We start from the raw sequence: 18,710 nt of genomic DNA, 5'->3' as shown, positions 1-18,710 counted from the left end.
GAGATCTCATCAAGTGTTTTCCTAAAGTTCATAGCAACAAGATCAACTGTGCTGCCTTTATTGATCATTATATTAACTCCACTCAAAATTCAAATGCATCAGCATTACATTGATTTACCCACCACTAATGTTGGGGTACCTAGCTTATAAATACTTAGTTAATGCATTTTTTCTTACACTGAATCCTTCCAGTCCATAGCACCATATTCACAGCCAAAGATGATTGGAAATGATGGTCTCAGTCTGTTCTTTCTTTGTTTCTCGTAACAGCCCAGAATTCACTTCATCCTTTTACTTAGGATGTCAAATTAACGAATACAGCAATCAATATTTTCCTTGGTCTGAACTACAATGTATTGTTCCTCTATTTTAAGAAGTTGGTAAGGTTTGCATTATACCATCCCATTTGCTTGATGCTAATAGTCTTAACAAAATATTATGAGTCTGCTCCATCAATCATCAAGGTCATAGCTATATCCCTATATTTCTTGATTCTCTTATTATCCAGGTATGTATTTATTTCTGTTCCAAATAAACTCAGTAAGTAATCCTCCACAGCCCTTTGGGACAGAATTTCAAAGATTCCCCACCATCTATCAGTCCAAGGTGACATATCCCTTACTCTGAGATTCTGAGAACCTAAGACTTGGTTCTAGATTCCTCCCTGATTCTATGCTACCAAGCTCCATAGGAATTTTGTAAGTCACAATGGGATAACCCTTCAGTCTTCATAACTCTAGAGAATATAGGCATAGTCTGCACAATTTCTCCTCATATAGAAAACTCATCATCTCAGGAATCAGACTGGTCAATCATTACAGTTTTTTTCTCTATGACAACTTTTTTTTTGATGATAGATAAGGAGAACAAAACTGAATGTTTCAGATCTCACTAAGGTCCTATATAACTGCAGTAAGAACTCCCAAATCTCATATTAAAGTCCCTTTCTAATAAAAGCCAAAATACAATTTAAGCTTCTAAATGGTAGTTACTATAAATGTTATATTTCAGTGACATGCGCACAAGGACATCTAAGTTCCACTGAACCTCAACAATTCCTGGTCATTATTATAAAAATACTCTGCTTTCATATTTTGTTTACTAAGGTGCATAACCTCACCTTATTCCAACTTCAATCCATCTGCCACTTACTCACCCATGCACTTTGTTTGCCTATAATTTTTTGAAGTCTCTTTAAATACTCCTTACTACTCTCAATTCTACCTAATTTTATTAGATTCATTTGTCCACACTTAAACTTCTAAGTTAATGCATACTGTCATTCTAATTTCTTTTTATGTGTTATAAAATGTCAAACATGTAAAATAAGATAATTGATAGATATGTTGGACAGATAAAAGCCTAGAAATTCATCCTTGTCCATTATACCTAGACATGTTATGGTGCAAATTATGCTCTCTCTGAAATTAATTATACCAATGAAATTAATCTCCAAAGTAAAGCACAATATGCTGGCACATCTAAAAGCACACTTAACATTTCTGACTAGGGATGTATTTCTAGTCAAAATGTCACTTCTTAATAATGTCTTTTTATTTACAATGTACAAGTTTATTTATGGAACTGAAAAATTAAATTGACCATTGATCTGCCCAAGGATTCCAATTTATACCCAGAACAGTTTGATGGTAAAATAATTGAAGATGCACCAGATGATGATTTTGTTTTTATCTCTACCTTCTCACAAATATCGTGTAAAGCAGCTGCCAGAACCCTGTATGCTGATGTTTTTCCACCAAATGGTTCTCCAACAATCATAAAGCCATGACGCACAATCATCATTTCATAGATTTGTAAGATCTTCTGTGAGAAGAAGTCAGTCATTTGTAGATTCATGCGTTCACAATTCTCTTTGATTGCTTCCAGCAAGATACGATAGTCAGGTTTTGGCAATTTTATTCCAGGAAACAAATCTGAAGTGATTCCCTGATAAGATTAAAAAAATAATGAAGGTGTCTATTACTCAAGGAACAGCCAAAGCATCAAAATATGTAGTACAATGACAAACTATTAATCTTTATTATGAGTGAATGTTAAGGCTTCTATAGTTTTAAAGATAATTTTAATTGACTTCAAAATGTGATGAAATATGATTTAGTCCAAATCGTTGCTTCAAACATGCCGACAGGAGACCAATAGTCAACAGTGTAAATTGCTTTCATAAGTTCAGTTCCCAGGGCAATTTTATTCAGGAGGAACAACACCACTATAATACTTTCATTCATTCAAAGACAGCTGCAACACATAAAATACACAGGGATATAAATGCACGCAGCATGAGGAATAAGGTGGATGATCTTGTCGTACAGCTACAGATTGGCAGGTATGATATTGTGGCCATCACTGAGACCTGGCTAAAGGATGCATGTCTCTGGGAGCTGAGCGTCCAAGGATACACGGTGTATCAGAAGGATAGGAAGGTAGGCAGAGGGGGAGGCGTGGCTTTATTGGTAAGAAATGATATTAAATCATTAGAAAGTGGTGACATAGGATCGGAAGGTGCAGAATCTTTATGGGTTGAGCTAAGAAATCGCAGGGGTAAAAGGACCCTGATGGCAGTTATATACAGGCCTCCAAACAGCTGCAGTGATGTGGACTACAAATTACAACAGGAAATAGAAAAGGCTTGTCAGAAGGGCAGTGCTATGATAATTGTGGGGGATTTTAACATGAGAGTGGATTGGGAAAATCAGGTCAGCACTGGATCTCAAGAGGGAGAATTTGTAGAATGTCTGCCAGATGGCTTTTTAGGACAGCTTGTTGTTGAGCCCACTAGGGGATCGGCTGTACTGGATTGGGTATTGTGTAATGAACCGGAGATGATTAGAGAGATTGAGGTGAAGGAACCTTTAGGAGACAGTGATCATAACATGACTGAGTTCACTGTGAAATTTGAAAAAGAGAAGCTGAAATCTGATGTATCAGTATTTTAGTGGAGTAAAGGAAATTATAGTGGCATGAGAGAGGAACTGGCCAAAGTTGACTGGAAAGGGACGCTGGCAGGAAGGACGGCAGAGCAGCAGTGGCTGGAGTTCATGCCAGAAGTGAGGAAGGTGCAAGACAGATATATTCCAAAAAAGAAGAAATTTTCGAATGGAAAAAGGATGCAACCGTGGTTGACAAGAGAAGTCAAAGCCAAAGTTAAAGCAAAGGAGAGGGCATACAAGAAAGCAAAATTTAGTGGGAAGACAGAGGATTGGGAAGTTTTTAAAAGCTTACAAAAGGAAACTAAGAAGGTCATTAAGAGGGAAAAGATTAACTATGAAAGGAAGCTAGCAAATAATATCAAAGAGGATACTAAAAGCTTTTTCAAGTATATAAAAAGACAGGTGAGAGTAGATATAGGACCGATAGAAAATGATGCTGGAGAAATTGTAATAGGAGATAAGGAGATGGCAGAGGAACTGAACGAGTATTTTGCATCAGTCTTCACTGAGGAAGACATCAGCAGTATACCGGACACTCAAGGGTGGCAGGGAAGAGAAGTGTGCGCGGTCACAATTATGACAGAGAAAGTACTCAGGAAGCTGGATAGTCTAAAGGTAGATAAATCCCCTGGACCAGATGGAATGCACCCTCGTGTTCTGAAGGAAATAGCTGTGGAGATTACGGAGGCATTAGCGATGATCTTTCAAAAGTCGATAGATTTCTGGCATGGTTCCGGAGGACTGTAAGATTGCAAATGTCACTCTGCTATTTAAGAAGGGGGCAAGGAAGCAAAAAGGAAATTATAGGCCTGTTAGCTTGACATCGGTGGTTGGGAAGTTGTTGGAGTCGATTGTCAAGGATGAGGTTACCGAGTACCTGGAGGCATATGACAAGATAGGCAGAACTCAGCATGGATTCCTTAAAGGAAAATCCTGCCTGACATACCTATTACAACTTTTTGAGGAAATTACAAGTAGGCTAGACAAGGGAGATGCAGTGGATGTTGTATATTTGGATTTTCAGAAGGCCTTTGACAAGGCGCCACACATGAGGCTACTTAACAAGATAAGAGTCATGGAATTACGGGAAAGTTACAAACACGGATACAGCATTGGCTGATTGGCAGGAAACAGAGAGTGGGAATAAAGGGATCCTATTCTGTTTGGCTGCCGGTTACCAGTGGTGTTCCACAGGGGTCCGTGTTGGGGCCGCTTCTTTTGATATTGTACATCAACAATTTGGATTATGGAATAGATGGCTTTGTGGCTAAGTTTGCTGATGATACGAAGACAGGTGGAGGGGCTGGTAGTGCTGAGGAAACAGACAGTCTGCAGAGAGACTTGGATAGATTGGAAGAGTGGGCAAAGAAGTGGCAAATGAAATACAACGTTGGAAAGTATATGGTTATGCACTTTGGCAGAAGAAATAAACAGGCAGACTATTATTTAAATGGGGAAAGAATTCAAAGTTCTGAGATGCAACGGGACTTGGGAGTCCTCGTACAGGATACCCTTAAGGTTAACCTCCAGGTTGAGTTGGTGGTGAGGAAGGTGAATGCAATGTTGGCATTCATTTCTAGAGGAATAGAGTATAGGAGCAGGGATGTGATGTTGAGGCTCTATAAGGCGCTGGTGAGACCTCACTTGGAGTACTGTGGGCAGTTTTGGTCTCCTTATTTAAGAAAGAATGTGCTGATGTTGGAGAGGGTACAAAGAAGATTCACTAGAATGATTCTGGGAATGAGAGGGTTAACATATGAGGAACATTTGTCCACTCTTGGACTGTATTCCTTGGAGTTTAGAAGAATGAGGGGAGACCTCATAGAAACATTTCGAATGTTGAAAGGCATGGACAGAGTGGATGTGGCAAAGTTGTTTCCCATGATGGGGAAGTCTAGTATGAGAGGGCATGACTTAAGGATTGAAGGGCGCCCATTCAGAACAGAGATGCGAAGAAATTTTTTTAGCCAGAGGGTGGTGAATCTATGGAATTTGTTGCCACGGGCGGCAGTGGAGGCCAAGTCATTGGATGTATTTAAGGCAGAGATTGATAGGTATCTGAGTAGCCAGGGCATCAAAGGTTATGGTGAGAAGGCAGGGGAGTGGGACTAAATGGGAGATTGGATCAGCTCATGATAAAATGGTGGAGCAGACTCGATGGGCCAAATGGCCGACTTCTGCTCCTTTGTCTTATGGTCTTATGGTCTAAGTGTGTAGATTCAACTAACATTTAGATAGTGCCCTTCATGGAAGAAGTTTTCATTTAAAAAGAAACCTTGGTGGTCATTAAACACCAAGTCAAAATCTTAGACACAGGTACTAAAAATAAGAAATAGTTTAAAGGTCAAAATAGTTAGAAGCTCAGAAGGATAACATGTGGGATGACTTACAAAAAGACTTAACCTTCGATATAAGTTGTCAGCAAACAAGTAATACTCCAGAATCAGAATGTAAATTGAGTGCTGAAGAGCATGACTAGATAAGGATGAGTATTTGTGTGCATTTATTATAAAATGCATATTTTAGTAAATATGAATAACAGTGCATGAAAGCAGTGCATTCAGCGCACAAGGTTTGTAAAGAATGGATGTGTACAAGCTGGCAAGAAAAGCATAACTACTGAACCCTGAGTGAGAATGTGAGACAGGGTTAGCAGAAAAACAATGACAATCAACAATTAGTTGCTGAAAATAGAAGTTCAAAGGAGGATATAATATGGTCATAGATTACAGTTAAGTTGAAGACATAAAAGGTATCAGTGAGCAGTTATTATTATATAACTGACCAGAGTGATGAGCGATATGACCAGGCAAAAAAGGGACTTACATCTCTTGATGCTTCTGGACACATCTTCAGTGATGTTCCAGAAGCATCAATAGATGAATGTACACAGTGAGTGATATGACCAGGCAAAAAAGAGACCAGAAAACCATGAATAATTAGATGTTGTATGGAAACTGGAAAAGCAAGTTTTGAAAAAAGGCCAAAGTTCAAAGTAAATGTATTATCAAAGTCAATAAATGTCACAATACACTACGCTGAGATTCATTTTCTTGAGGGCATACACAGTAAATCCAAGAAACACAATACGGCACTCAACAGGATAGACAAACAATCCAATGTGCAAATGGCAACAAACTCTGCAAACACAAAAGAGAAAAAGTAATAATAATAATAAATAAGCAATAAGTATTGAGAGCATGAGATGAAGAGTCCTTAAACGTCAGTCCATAGGTTGTGGGAACAGTTCAGTGATAAGGTGAGTGAAATTCAATGAAGTTATTCCCTCTGGTTCAAGTGCCCTATAGTTGAGGGGTAATATCTGTTATTGAACCTGGTGGTACTGAAACCATATAATAAACCATGTATGCAAAGAAAACTGAGTCGGCTTGTAAACAAGTGAACAAGATGGAAAAAACAGTAAATTTGGAGTATGAAGCTTGCTAATAATAATAAGATAATGTTGATTTAGATAAAGGTAAGTTACAAAAAGTTCTAGTGGTAGACAGGCAACTAAACAGTAGAATTTAAGAAGGTAACAGTGGTAGAAGAGAAATAAAATTATGATTCACGCAGAAGATCACACAATGGATAGCTTGCAACTGATAAATAGGAGGGGAACTAAGAAAGCAGCCTACAAATATTCCAGAATAAAGATAGGGACATAAATAGTTTGTTGGGAGGTAATTGCAGGTGAGCAAGGGCGGGCATTTGAGGAGATAAGGTGTGCACCGTTAGGGTTAGCTGAAGAACAATGATGAACAACAATTAGTTGCTAAAAATAGAAGTTCAAAGGAGGATATGACATGGTCATAGAGTGCAGTTAAGTTGAAGACACAAAAGGCATCAGTGAGCAGTTGTTGTTATTTAACTGACCAGAGTGATGAGTGATATGACCAGGCAAAACAGAGAACAGAAAACCATGAATAAGGACTGATAATAGTCCGGAGCATTTTGAGAGAAACAACTGATTTGAAATAAAGTGGTAATATGAGGGGCCAAAAGACTTCCTTACATACTGAAATAAAATTGCATTTTGTTCTTGGAATCAGAGGTTTTTCATAGTTTGGTGCCAGAGCTGCAAAAACACATCTTGCACCGACAAAACAGACTCAAATCCTATTTACAGTTTATTGAGAGAAAGAAATATTTGATTTCCATTAAAATCTTAGAGTATGTAGTCAGTAAAGTTAATTAACCACAAGTAAGTGGTCTTTTGAAGAAGAATGTTCCCTAAATACAGGTAGTAGATGGCAAATAAACAGAAACAGAGTTAACATCAGCAGAGGGGAAAAGGAGTTCAATCCTTGCTCATTCTTCAGAACTAAGGAACTGCTGCAAATAAAACACTTGTCATTTCCAAAAAAATTTACGGAAAGGTTTACTTTTTTTAAAATTTGTAACTGAAAATATAAACCTTAAGTACATGTCAAATAATTCAAATAGATTTCAATTAAATACCTCTGAGAATATGCAATATCATGATACAGATTTTTTAAATAATCTTTTTTCCAACATAATTTCTTTTTAGTTTTTCACCACACTTCAATAACCTTATTTCCTGTAAAAATTGAATACTGTATTCATCTTTGTATCACAATAACATCCCCAAAATACCCTGTAGTATAATCAACTGAACTGTACACAATTCTTCAGAGGCATTCAAACTAATGACCCACATGAGCTCACGAGTTTTCCAGGTAATATGTTCGAATCACTTTTAAACATGCACTAGTTTATTACAGATTGAATGCACTGTAAATAATGAATTGATGAATTAATTGTAATTATATTTTGATAAGCTATTAAACAGTGTTAATTTTACTGTAATGGAACTCAAAATTAAAAAAAAATATGTGGAGAAGGTAAGGTGATTTTACCTCAAAGAGTGGCAAATCATGAGACAAGAATTTGGGGAGGTTAACATCAATAATTGATCGTAGGAGTAAAATCTCTTCATTTTCCGTTGGGTACTTAAGCTAAAAGGAACAAAAAAATACTATCATTCATTTATCTTCAAATCACATTTCATTGTATGTGTAGCACAATCAACTTCCATTAGAAAAAAAGTCATTTTAGGCTGACTATGCATCATATTACCTTAATATTTCCTGCAGCAGTTAAGACGGATTTCACTGCACGCATACCGTAATCATAATGATGCTGTGATGATAATTGCTCTGAACAAAGTCGATAGGTGGCTACAATTTTAACCGATAGTGGTCGAGCGTTGACAAAACCACAAGAGTAAAGTACAATCTCTGCAATCATGGCATAGTCTGGTACCATCATAGCCACTGTTCTAAAGAGAGCCTACAATATCACAATAACAAAAAAACAGATATATTAAAAATAAACTTATGTTCACAGTTTTAACACCAGGAAAGATTCCCAAGGATGTTGGCTCAACTTCTGACTCCAGGTTACAATAATAATATGCAACCAAAACAAGCAGGAAGTGAACAGAAAGCATTTTATTTCTGTGAGCTAAAATTACTTGAGTAGTTCTATGGAAATTCTAACATTAGGAAGACCTAAATCCTCCTGGTGAGGTCTAGAAATGTCTTCTTTGTTCTCCCCAAAAACAGAGAAAAAAAATATATACCTGTAAAACTGCACAGTTCTTGCAGCTCAGGTAAGACTAAATTCACAGCTGGCACCCTTCAGCATAATTGAATTTCAATTAGCACATGTAAATACATGTCCCATTAACTGCTAATAAGAACTGCGTCCCTTTACTTGAAGGGGCAGGTTAAAACAAATCATTGAATCTAGCTAAGAACTCACATTCAATTTAGATAAAAAATGAGCCCAATATATAAAAGTAAAAATCTTGTTTGTTATTATTTATCAACTGAATTTTATTTAAATATTCTATTCTTTAACAGCAAAACATCATTTTTCTCAAAACTTAATTGAATTGGATGGCATGCAGTTTCAACCTCTTTTGTGCACATCTCGCATAACCTATCATGTCCCAGAACACATCCTCCACGGTCAAGAAAGCTCACCAATACCTCTACTTTTTGAGAAAGCTGAAGAGAACTGGAGTATGAACATCCATACAGATTGGCAATGGAGAGCATCCTAACATGCTGCATCATTTGGGGTATGGAAGTAACATTGTGGCAGACAGGAGGGCTCCACAATGGGTAGTTAAAACTGCCCAACACATCATTAGCACCAGCCTAACCACCATCAAGGACATACATAACAGAAAGGTGCCAAAAAAAAGCCCAGAAATATCATGAAGGGTCTCATCCACCCTGCTCATGAACTGCTTGTCTCACTCCCATCACAGGAGAGGCTACACAGCATCCATGCCAAGACCAACAGACTCAATAACAATTACTTCCCCCTAGTTATCAGGCTGATCAACACATCCACCCATTAACCCCACTACACTCCCCACCACCACTACTTTTCATTTCCTGTCGGAGTCACCTTACATATACCTGTACCTAGTGTATCTTTATATACATGCAATCACTCTATGTATATATGTTAATTATTTGTATTTATAATTTATCGTGTTTTTATGCTTATTGTGCTGCATATAACATTTCATTCTCCTTTACACTTGTGTACTGAGAATGACTATAAACGATCTTGAATCTTGAAGCCCATCTCAATTCTTTATCTATGTATCTAATTGCAGCTGTACTTTAAATATTATGATGACCAATTGATGCTTAAGTATTAATCATATGACAAACAATAACATTCATATAATTGTCATGATTCATATATTGCAAGGAATCAGGAATATTACCTTAAGGTTGTCTGGTAACTCTGAACGACCAGCATAACCTGGATTCATAGTGATGAAGACAGCACAGGTTGGGTTAAGTTTCAGTTCAGTTCCTTCAAACACCAGTGTAGTTGAACCAGCTCCAATCCCTGTAGCAAAGCAACAGAAAAATCAATGTATAAACAAAACAAGTAATGATTGTATCGTGTGTGTGTGTGTGTGTGTGTGTGTGTGTGTGTGTGTGTGTGTATGTTTGTGTCTGTCTGTCCGTCCTGTCTGTGCGTCTGTGTATGTGTACGTGTGTCTTTATGAAATTGCCTCTTTGTGATCATAAATATCAAATTAATGTACATTTAATTTGATTGCCCAAAAATGAGTGTTAAAATAGCGATGAAACTTACTGTGAACAGACACCACAGGAATTTCAAACCAGGCAAAGGAGCACAATTAAACACAACACTAACAAGATGCAGTTCACTATCTGATGTTGCTCCACTATCACCTATGTAGAATACAGTATCGTGCTGTATGGTTTCTCATTGAAATATATTAAACTAGTGAAGCTTTCCATTAAGCTGCATGACCTTCCCTTTTTGCACAGCAAGTATTAAGTGATTATACGACAGAGGTCATGATATATTTTTTAAATTAAATAATCTTTTAAAACCATAATAAGTGTTCCTTAATGCCTGTCTGCCTTATTGTCAAACTCCTTAAGACTTAAAATTAGCAATTATAAGTGCAAGTTCTCATTTCCAGATTTTATTCATTACATGAGATCTAAATAAAAAATTCTTACTTTCTTCTCTCATAACTCATTTTTTCCTTTTTGTGTTTATCTCTTTCTGTACCTGCTTTGACTTCAAAGTCATCCATTCCAAATCATACACCAATTTTTTTACTTATTCATTTATGAGATGTGGGCATCATCAGGTAAGTCAGCAGTTATTGCCCATCCCTGGTTGTCCTTGAGAATGTGGTATTGAGCTGCCTTCTTGAACCATTACAGTCCCCGAGGTGTTAGTACACCCACAGTGCTGTTAGAGGGAGGAATTCCATGATTTTGACCCAGCAACAATGAAGGAATGGTGACATGTTTCCAAGTCAGGATGGTGAGCAACTTGGAGGGGGATTTCCAAGTTATGGTGTTCCTAGGTATCTGCTGTTTTCATCCTTCTAGATGGTAGTGGTCATGGGTCTAGAAGGTGCTGCCTTAGGAACTTTGGTGTGTTGTTGCAGTGCATCTTGCATATAGTACACACTACTACAATTGTTTGTTGATGGTGAACAGAGTGGACGCTTGTGGAAGGGGTACCAATCAAGTGGGCTGCCTTGTACTGAATGGTGTCAAGTTTCTTGAGTGTTGATGGAGCTGCACTCATCCAGGTGAGTGGAGAGTATTCCATTACACTCCTGACCTGAGCCTTGTAGATGGTGGACAGGCTTTAGGGAGTCAGGAGGTGAGTTACACGCTATAGGATTCCTAGCCTTTGACCTGCTCTGGCAGCCATGGTGTTTATATGGCTAGACCAGTTCAGTTTCTTGTCAGTGATAACCCTCAGGATGTTAATAGTAGGGGATTCAGTGATAGTGATGCCACTGAATGTCAAGGGACGATGGTTAGAGTCTCTCTTGTTGGAGATGGTCATTGCCTGGCAATTCCATGACTCGAATGTTATTTGCCACATGTCAGCCCAAGCCTGGATATTGTTCAGGTCCTGCTGTATTTGGGTATGAACTGCTTCACTACCTGAGGAGGCACAAATGGTGCAAAAAATCCCCACTTCTGACCTTATGATGGAAGGAAGATCATTGATGAAGCAGCTGAAGATGGTTGGTCCTAGGACAGTTCCCTGTGGAACTCCTGCAGTGATGTTGTGAGGATGAGATGATTAATCTCCAACCACTGCAACCATCTTTCTTTGTGTCAGGTATGATTCCAACCAGCAGAGGGTTTTCTCCCCAATTCCCATTGACTCCATTTTAGCTAGGGCACTTTGATGCCATACTCAGTCAAATGCTGCCTTGATGTCAAGGGCTAACATTCTCACCTCACCTTTGATATTTAACTTTTTGGTCCATATTTGGACCAAGGAGATGATGAGGTCAGGAGCTGAGTGGCCTTGACAGAACCCAAACTCAGCATCCATATGCAGGTTATTGCCAAGTAAGTGCTGCATGATAACACTGTTGAAGACCCCTTCCATTACTTTGCTGTTGATTGAGATTAGGCTGATTGGGCGGTAATTGGCTGGGTTGGACTCGTCCTGTTCCTTGTGAGCTATTCTGAGCTATTGCAAAGTTTGGTTCAGAATTTCTCAGCTTGCTTGTATGACAAAATAACATACTCACTAGCCTTATACACTCAGATCCCTGATGGGCTGTCAAAGGGACCATGATATTTTCATCCTACACTTCGAACAACTTATAACAAAAATTCAACGAAATTATAAGTGATAAATAGGCATGAGTAACAAACAAGCCTACCTAATAGTGAAAATGTTTCTTTAGCTGCCATGCAGATTTTGGGCAAACAAAATATTCCATATAATATTTTCTTTAAAGCACAGTGTGTTACTATAACCCAGTGGTTCCCAAACTGGGCGATATCACCCCCAGGGGGTGATAGAGGGCTATAAAGATAAAGAGGTGGTTGGGAAATGCTTGGTAGCAAGGGGGGCAGCCCAGGGATTACAAGATTAATTTAGGAAATAAATTACTTACTATAAGCATTTGATCCTTAGTGCCTCATAATTGATAACAATGATCACTTAATCGCATCACCTCATTTCTCGCTAACCCACCGTTCTTTTAGGCTCTGATTGAAGTGCATTATAGTTGTTAAAAAGCAATGTGACACTTCTGTATTTGGCAGATCATGAGAAATCTGGACTGAAGAAATCATGTTATTTCTAGGTCCAGCTAGTGCATTATTGACACTCACTATTGCAGTAGTGTTAGCTTTGTATGACTCTCATACTCTAATCATGCAGTGATGCATTTCTTGTGAATTACAGGATGGCATTCAATGGGGTAAAGTTCATAATCTGTCCAATCAAATGGTCTTAACCACAATTCTCTAGCCCATGGCCCAATCGAGATACGTTGCCCCACCTTATGTACCTTCAGGCAGAAAGTCAGGTTTTGCCTGAGTTCTGATGATGTCATAACTTTTCCCTTTTATTGATTGCAGCGTCCGAAGTTGGACTTAAGCAATAGGTGACCGACTGTAGTAGTTAAACCATAATAAAAATGGCAGAAGCAGACCAAAGGAAAAAGAGGTGTGGACTGTACAGTGTGGAGTATCTAAAATATGGATTTATACCAGCTCCAGGCAAACAACAGCACCAATGTGTCTGTTGCATGAAAAAGTTTTTTTTTCAAATGAAGTAATGAAACCGTCCAGGGTCCTTTAATATTTGAAAAGAATACAGTCCGATAAAGCAAACAGGAACTTGGCTTACTGCTTTGTGAAATCTTTCAAAAATGGAAAACACTTCAAACACGTCTGCCAGCAATTCACAACAAAGCAGTGATAGTTTGCATGCTTTATATAACATTTCATTTATCTGGAAGGCCCCGTACAACTGGGGAAGAACTGATTCTGCCAGCAGTAAAGGAGGTTTTGTGTATGGTTTTGCATAAGTCACGAGACCAAATAATTAAAGTAATTCTGCTCAGGGACAACTCTGTTTAAAAACAAATAGATGAAATGTCTGAGAATTTGAAAGACATATTGTGCAACATACTTAGGAAAACAGATGAGTCAACTTTGCCAGGCAACAAATCTTTGTTTCTTGGTTAGGTTTGCTTCATAAAAGATGAAGACATGGTTCAAGTGTTGTTACTTGGGCAAGGTAAGTACCTGATAAGTTTCTTTTTCTTCTTCTTCTTCTTCATTCTTCATTCCTCATCTGTTAGAGCAGTTAGTGCAGTAAGAATGGCTCCAGGGGCTATGTTTCTGTTCTGTGTGTGAGTTGTGGGAATTCTGAGAGACCTGCAGCCTCCCAGATACCCACACTTGCACCAGACACACCAAGTTGAAACTCCTCAGAGAACATGTTAAGGAAGTGGAGCTGCAAGTTGATGATCTTCAGCTCATAGGAGAGACTGAAGAAGTGACAGATAGGAGCCACGTGAAGGTGGCCACCCTAGGCTGCAGGAGGCAGGTAACTGGGTAACTTTCAGGGAGGGGAAATGTGCAGCCAGTGCCATTCCCCTCAACAATAAATATACCACCTTGGATACTGTTGAGGGGGACATCCTATCGGGGGAGCCACAGTGACCGGGTCTCTGGCACTGAGTTTGATGCCAGGGTTAGAAAGAGATGTTAAGGGGACTGAAGTAGTGATAGGACATTCCATAGTTAGAGGAATAGAAATAAGATTCTGTAGACATGATCAAGAACCTGGATGGTATGTTACCTCCCAGGTGCCAGAGTGGAGATGCCTCCGATCAGGTCCATTCTAAAGGGGGAGTGTGAGCAGCCAGAATTCTTGGTACATATTGGCACCAATGACATAGGTAGGAAAGGTGAGGAGGTCCTGAAGAGAGATTTTAGGGAGCTAAGTAGAAAGCTGAATAGCAGCATCCCCAGGGTATTCATCTCTGGATTGTTGCCTGTGCCATATGCCAGTGAGTTTAAGATGAGGATGATTTGGCAGATGAATGTGTGGCTGAGGAACTGATGCAGAGGGCGGGGGTTCAAATTTCTCAATCACTGGGATTTTTTCTAGGGAAGGCACAACCTCTACAAAAAGGATGGGTTACATCTGAACTCAAGGAGGACCAATATCTTTGCGAGCAGGTTTGCTCGAGCTGTTCGGGAGGGTTGAAACTAATTTTGCCAGAGTGATAGGGCTGAGGATGGGGTAAATAGTTTTCAAACAGAGGCAGTGTGTAGTGAGACTGCTAGCAAGGAGAGGCTGATGAAAGGGCAAAATTGCAGCCAATGGGATGAGTTGTAATATAAAAAGAGGACAAAAGCAAAAAGGGTGATGGATACAGGACTGAATGTGTTATATCTGAATGCACACAGTATACAGAATAAGGTAGACAAACTTGTAGCACAGTTACAGATTGGCATGTATAATATTGTGGGCATCAATGAATCATGGCTGAAAAAAGATTACATCTGGGAGCCCAATGTCCAAGGATACACACTGTATCAAAAGGACAGGCAGGTAGGCAGAGGGAGTGGGGTGGCTCTGTTGGTTAAAAAATGAAATCAAATCATTAGAAAGAGGTGACATAGGTGTAAAATCATTGTGGGTAGAGCTAAGAAACTGCAAGAGTAAAAGTTATGGGGGATTTCAATACGCAAGTATATGGGGAAAATCAGGTTGGTACTGGATCCCAAGGGTGGGAATTTGTAGAATGCCTACAAAATGGCTTTTTAGATCATCTCATGGTAGACCCCACTAGGGGATCAGCTATTCTGGATTGAGTGCTGGGTGCAATGAACCAGAAGTGATAAAAGAGATTAAGGAAAGGGGACCCTTAGGGGACAGTGATCATAATATGTTAGCATTCACCCTGCAACTTGAGAAGGAGAGGCTAAAATCAGATATATCAGTATTAAAGTGAAGTAAAGGGAGTTACAGAGGCCTGAGAGAGAAGCTGAACAAATTTAACTGGAAGGAAACACTAGCAGAGATGATGACAGAGCAGAAATGGCTGGAGTTTCTTGCAGCAATTCAAAAAGTGCATGATAGATAAATCCCAAGGAAGATGTATTCTAAAGGCAGGATGATACACCCATGGATGATAAGAGAAGTCAAAGCCAACATAAAAGCCGGGGGGTGGGGGTTGCATATAATAGAGCAAATATTAGTAGGAAGTTAGAGGATTGGGAAACTCTTAAAAACCAATAGAATGCAACTAAAAGTCATAAAGAAGGAAAAGATGGAATACAAAAATAAGCCACCCAATAATATTAAAGAGGATACCAAAAGTTTCCTCAGATATATAAAGTGTGAAAGGAAGGTGAAAGTAGATATCACAATATCACACCTCTGGAAATTGATGCTGGTAATGGGGGATCAAGGAAATGGTGGATGAACTGACTAAGTATTTTCCATCAGTTTTCACTGTGGAAGACACTATCTGTATGCCAAAATTTTAAGAGTGTCAGCAGGCAGAAGTGAGTGAAGTTGCCATTACTAGGGGAAAGGCGCTTGGGAAACTGAATGGCATAAGGGTAGATAAGTCACCTGGACCAGATGATCTTACACCACAGGATTATGAAAGAGGTTGCTGTAGAGATTGTGGAGTAGTAATCTTTCAAAAAAAAAAAATCGATGGATTCTGGCATGGTTCTAGAGGACTGGAAAACTGCAAATGTCACTCCACTCTTCAAGAAGGGAGAAGGCAGAAGAAAGGAAATTATAAACCAGTTAGTCAGACCTCAGTGGTTAGGAAGATGTTGGAATCAATCGTTAAGGACGTGGTTTCAGGGTACTTGGGGGCACATGATAAAAAAGGCCTAAGTCAGCATGGTTTCCTTAAGGGAACATCTTGCCTGACATATCTGTTGGAACTCCTCAAAGAAATAACAAGCCGGCTAGACAAAGTAGAATCAGTTGATTTTGTATATAGGTTTCCCCCGCCAAACAAAGGTAGAGCGTTCCTATGAAATGGTTCATAAGCCGAAATTTCGTAAAGCGAAGAAGCAATTACCATTTATTTATATGGGAAAATTTAGTGAGCGTTCGCATACCCAAACATAACCTATCAAATCATGCCAAATAACACATAAAACTTAAAATAACAGTAACATATAGTAAAAGCAGTAATGATATGATAAATACACAGCCTATATAAAATCGAAATACTTTTCCACAATCATCGCCGGCACTGTTCTCCGTAGTGAAAATCTCACGCAAGCGCTCTTGGCAGAAAATCTCACGCAAGTGCTGTTGGCAGAAACACTCTCCAGTAACCTTTAAGCTATGAAGCTGCCAAATTATACCAAATAACACGTAAAAATACACAGCTGATATAAAGTAGAAATAATGTATGTACAGTGTAGTATCACTTACCGGAATCGGGACAGTGCCGAGCACACTGATGATGGTGTGTTAGACTGAGTCGTCACAGGTTGGAGTGGTGCAGTGGCCCCCACCTTCCGGGCAGCGATTGATACATTGCCGCGAAGCATGCAGGGGTCCAGTGGTAGCCGGGACGCACCCAGCACACATTTAAGAAAAAAGCCGAAATAAAAATGCTAATTAATTGGGTGCCACCCGACACGTAATTGTCGGCCCAGATCAGAGGTGATTGCCGATTGCACCTAATTAATTAGCATGTTTATTTTGGCTTTTTTCTCAAAGATGTGTGCCTCCCCGCTACCGCTGCATTCTCAGCGAATCGGTGTCTGGCCGTGGCCTGGGTGTTGGGGTGGTAGGACACTGGGGTGTCATCTCATTGTCATCTGTTTCCATTAGAGCAGGCAGCTCATCTTTTCCTATGACTGCCTGCCTCGATGTCGAAGGTCGAGGTTCGTCGTCTGCGGTGGCTGATGTGGAAGGCTTGCTTGACTGCTGAGCCTCGCGCATTTTTCTATCATACAGTTCTTTGTAAGCACTCAAACCATCCTGCAAATATCCCCTAAACCTACGTACCCTTTCAAAATTAAAGTTGTACTTTATCATTGCAGCGAAAATCTCACGCAGTTGCTTCACATTCATTTCGCTAATGAATTCGGTTTCGATTGTTATCCTTTCCTCTTCCAATTGCATCAGCTCTTCATCTATCAGTTCTTGGTCATAGGATGCCAAAACCTCTTCAACATCATCTTCGTCAGCTTCCACAAGCCAAACTCACGTTGTCCTTACTTCGTTCACCACGATCAAAACGCTTAATTATGTCTAGTTTTACGTTAAGTGTAACACCCTTACAAGCTCTTTTAGGCTTTTCCGATACCTTAGAACTCATCTTGTTAATGACTGCTAAATGCAACGTGTTTAAGCAATGCCATTCCAAATCCGGGGGAGAGCGGCTGCTCGGGGCACGCGCTGATTTTTTTCGTAACACTGAAAACACCTTCTGTTAGCGAAAACAGGGTACTGATGTAGGTCTTTCGTAACAGTGAGGTTTCATAAAGCGAACATTCGAAAAGCGGGGGACACCTGTACTTGGATTTTCAGAAGGGCTTTGACAAGGTGCCACATTTGAGGCTATTTAACAAGTTAAAAGCCCATGATATCACCAGAATGGATAGGCAAAGATTGGGAATGAAGAGAGCGTTTTCTGATTGACTGTTGGTGACAAGTGGTGTTCCAAAGGTTCTGTGTTGGGACCGCTTCTGTTTATGTTATATGTCAATGATTTGGTTGACAGAATTGATGGCTTTGTGGCCAAGTTTGCAGACAATACAAGGATAGGTGAAGGAGCTACAGAAGGATTTAAGACTGATTCACTGAATGGGCAAACAAGTGGCAGATAGAAGACAGTGCCAGGAAGTGTGTGGTCATGTACTTTGGTAGGAGAAATAAAAGTGTAGACTACTTTCTATATGGTGAGAAAATTCAATAATCTAAGGTGAAAAGGGACTTGGGAGTCCTCGTGCAGGATTCCCTAAAGGTTAATTTGCAGGTTGAGTGGGTGCAAGGAAGGCAAATGCGATGTTAGCATTCATTTGAAGAGGACTAGAATATCAAAGCAAGGATGGAATATTTAGACTTTTTTAAGCACTGGTGAGGCCTCATTTGGAGTATTGTGAGCATCTTGGACCCCAATCTAAGAAATAATGTGCTGATATTGAAGAGGGTTCAAAGAAGGTTCACAAAAATGATTCCAGGATTGAAAGGCTCATCATGTGAGGAGAATTTCCTGGCTCTTAGGCCTGTGGTCATTGGAATTCAGAAGAATGAGAGGGAGGCTCATTGAAACCTATCGCATGTTGAAAGGCCTTGATAGAGTAGATTTGGAAAGGATGATTCCTATGGTGGGGGAGTCCAAGACCAGGGGACACAGCCTCAGAACAGAGGGGTCCATTTAGAATGGAGATA

General features: G+C 39.5%; 1 protein-coding gene across 1 annotated transcript in view; it reads right to left on the bottom strand.

The window, feature by feature from the left end:
* Window positions 1-18,710, bottom strand: part of dnah7 (dynein, axonemal, heavy chain 7) — a 288,894-nt gene that overhangs the window by 177,136 nt on the left and 93,048 nt on the right. Inside the window, exons 26-29 of the mRNA XM_063051959.1 lie at window positions 9,721-9,848; window positions 8,049-8,261; window positions 7,829-7,927; window positions 1,699-1,947 (exon numbers count right to left, since the gene is read on the bottom strand). Coding sequence (XP_062908029.1) covers window positions 1,699-1,947; window positions 7,829-7,927; window positions 8,049-8,261; window positions 9,721-9,848 — 689 coding nt within the window. The remainder of the gene's footprint in view (window positions 1-1,698; window positions 1,948-7,828; window positions 7,928-8,048; window positions 8,262-9,720; window positions 9,849-18,710) is intronic.

The sequence above is a fragment of the Mobula hypostoma genome, chromosome 6 (assembly GCF_963921235.1).
Source record: "Mobula hypostoma chromosome 6, sMobHyp1.1, whole genome shotgun sequence".
Lineage (NCBI taxonomy): Eukaryota > Metazoa > Chordata > Chondrichthyes > Myliobatiformes > Myliobatidae > Mobula > Mobula hypostoma.
Note: the sequence above shows the minus strand (reverse complement) of the source record. Positions and strands in the feature narration are given on the sequence as shown.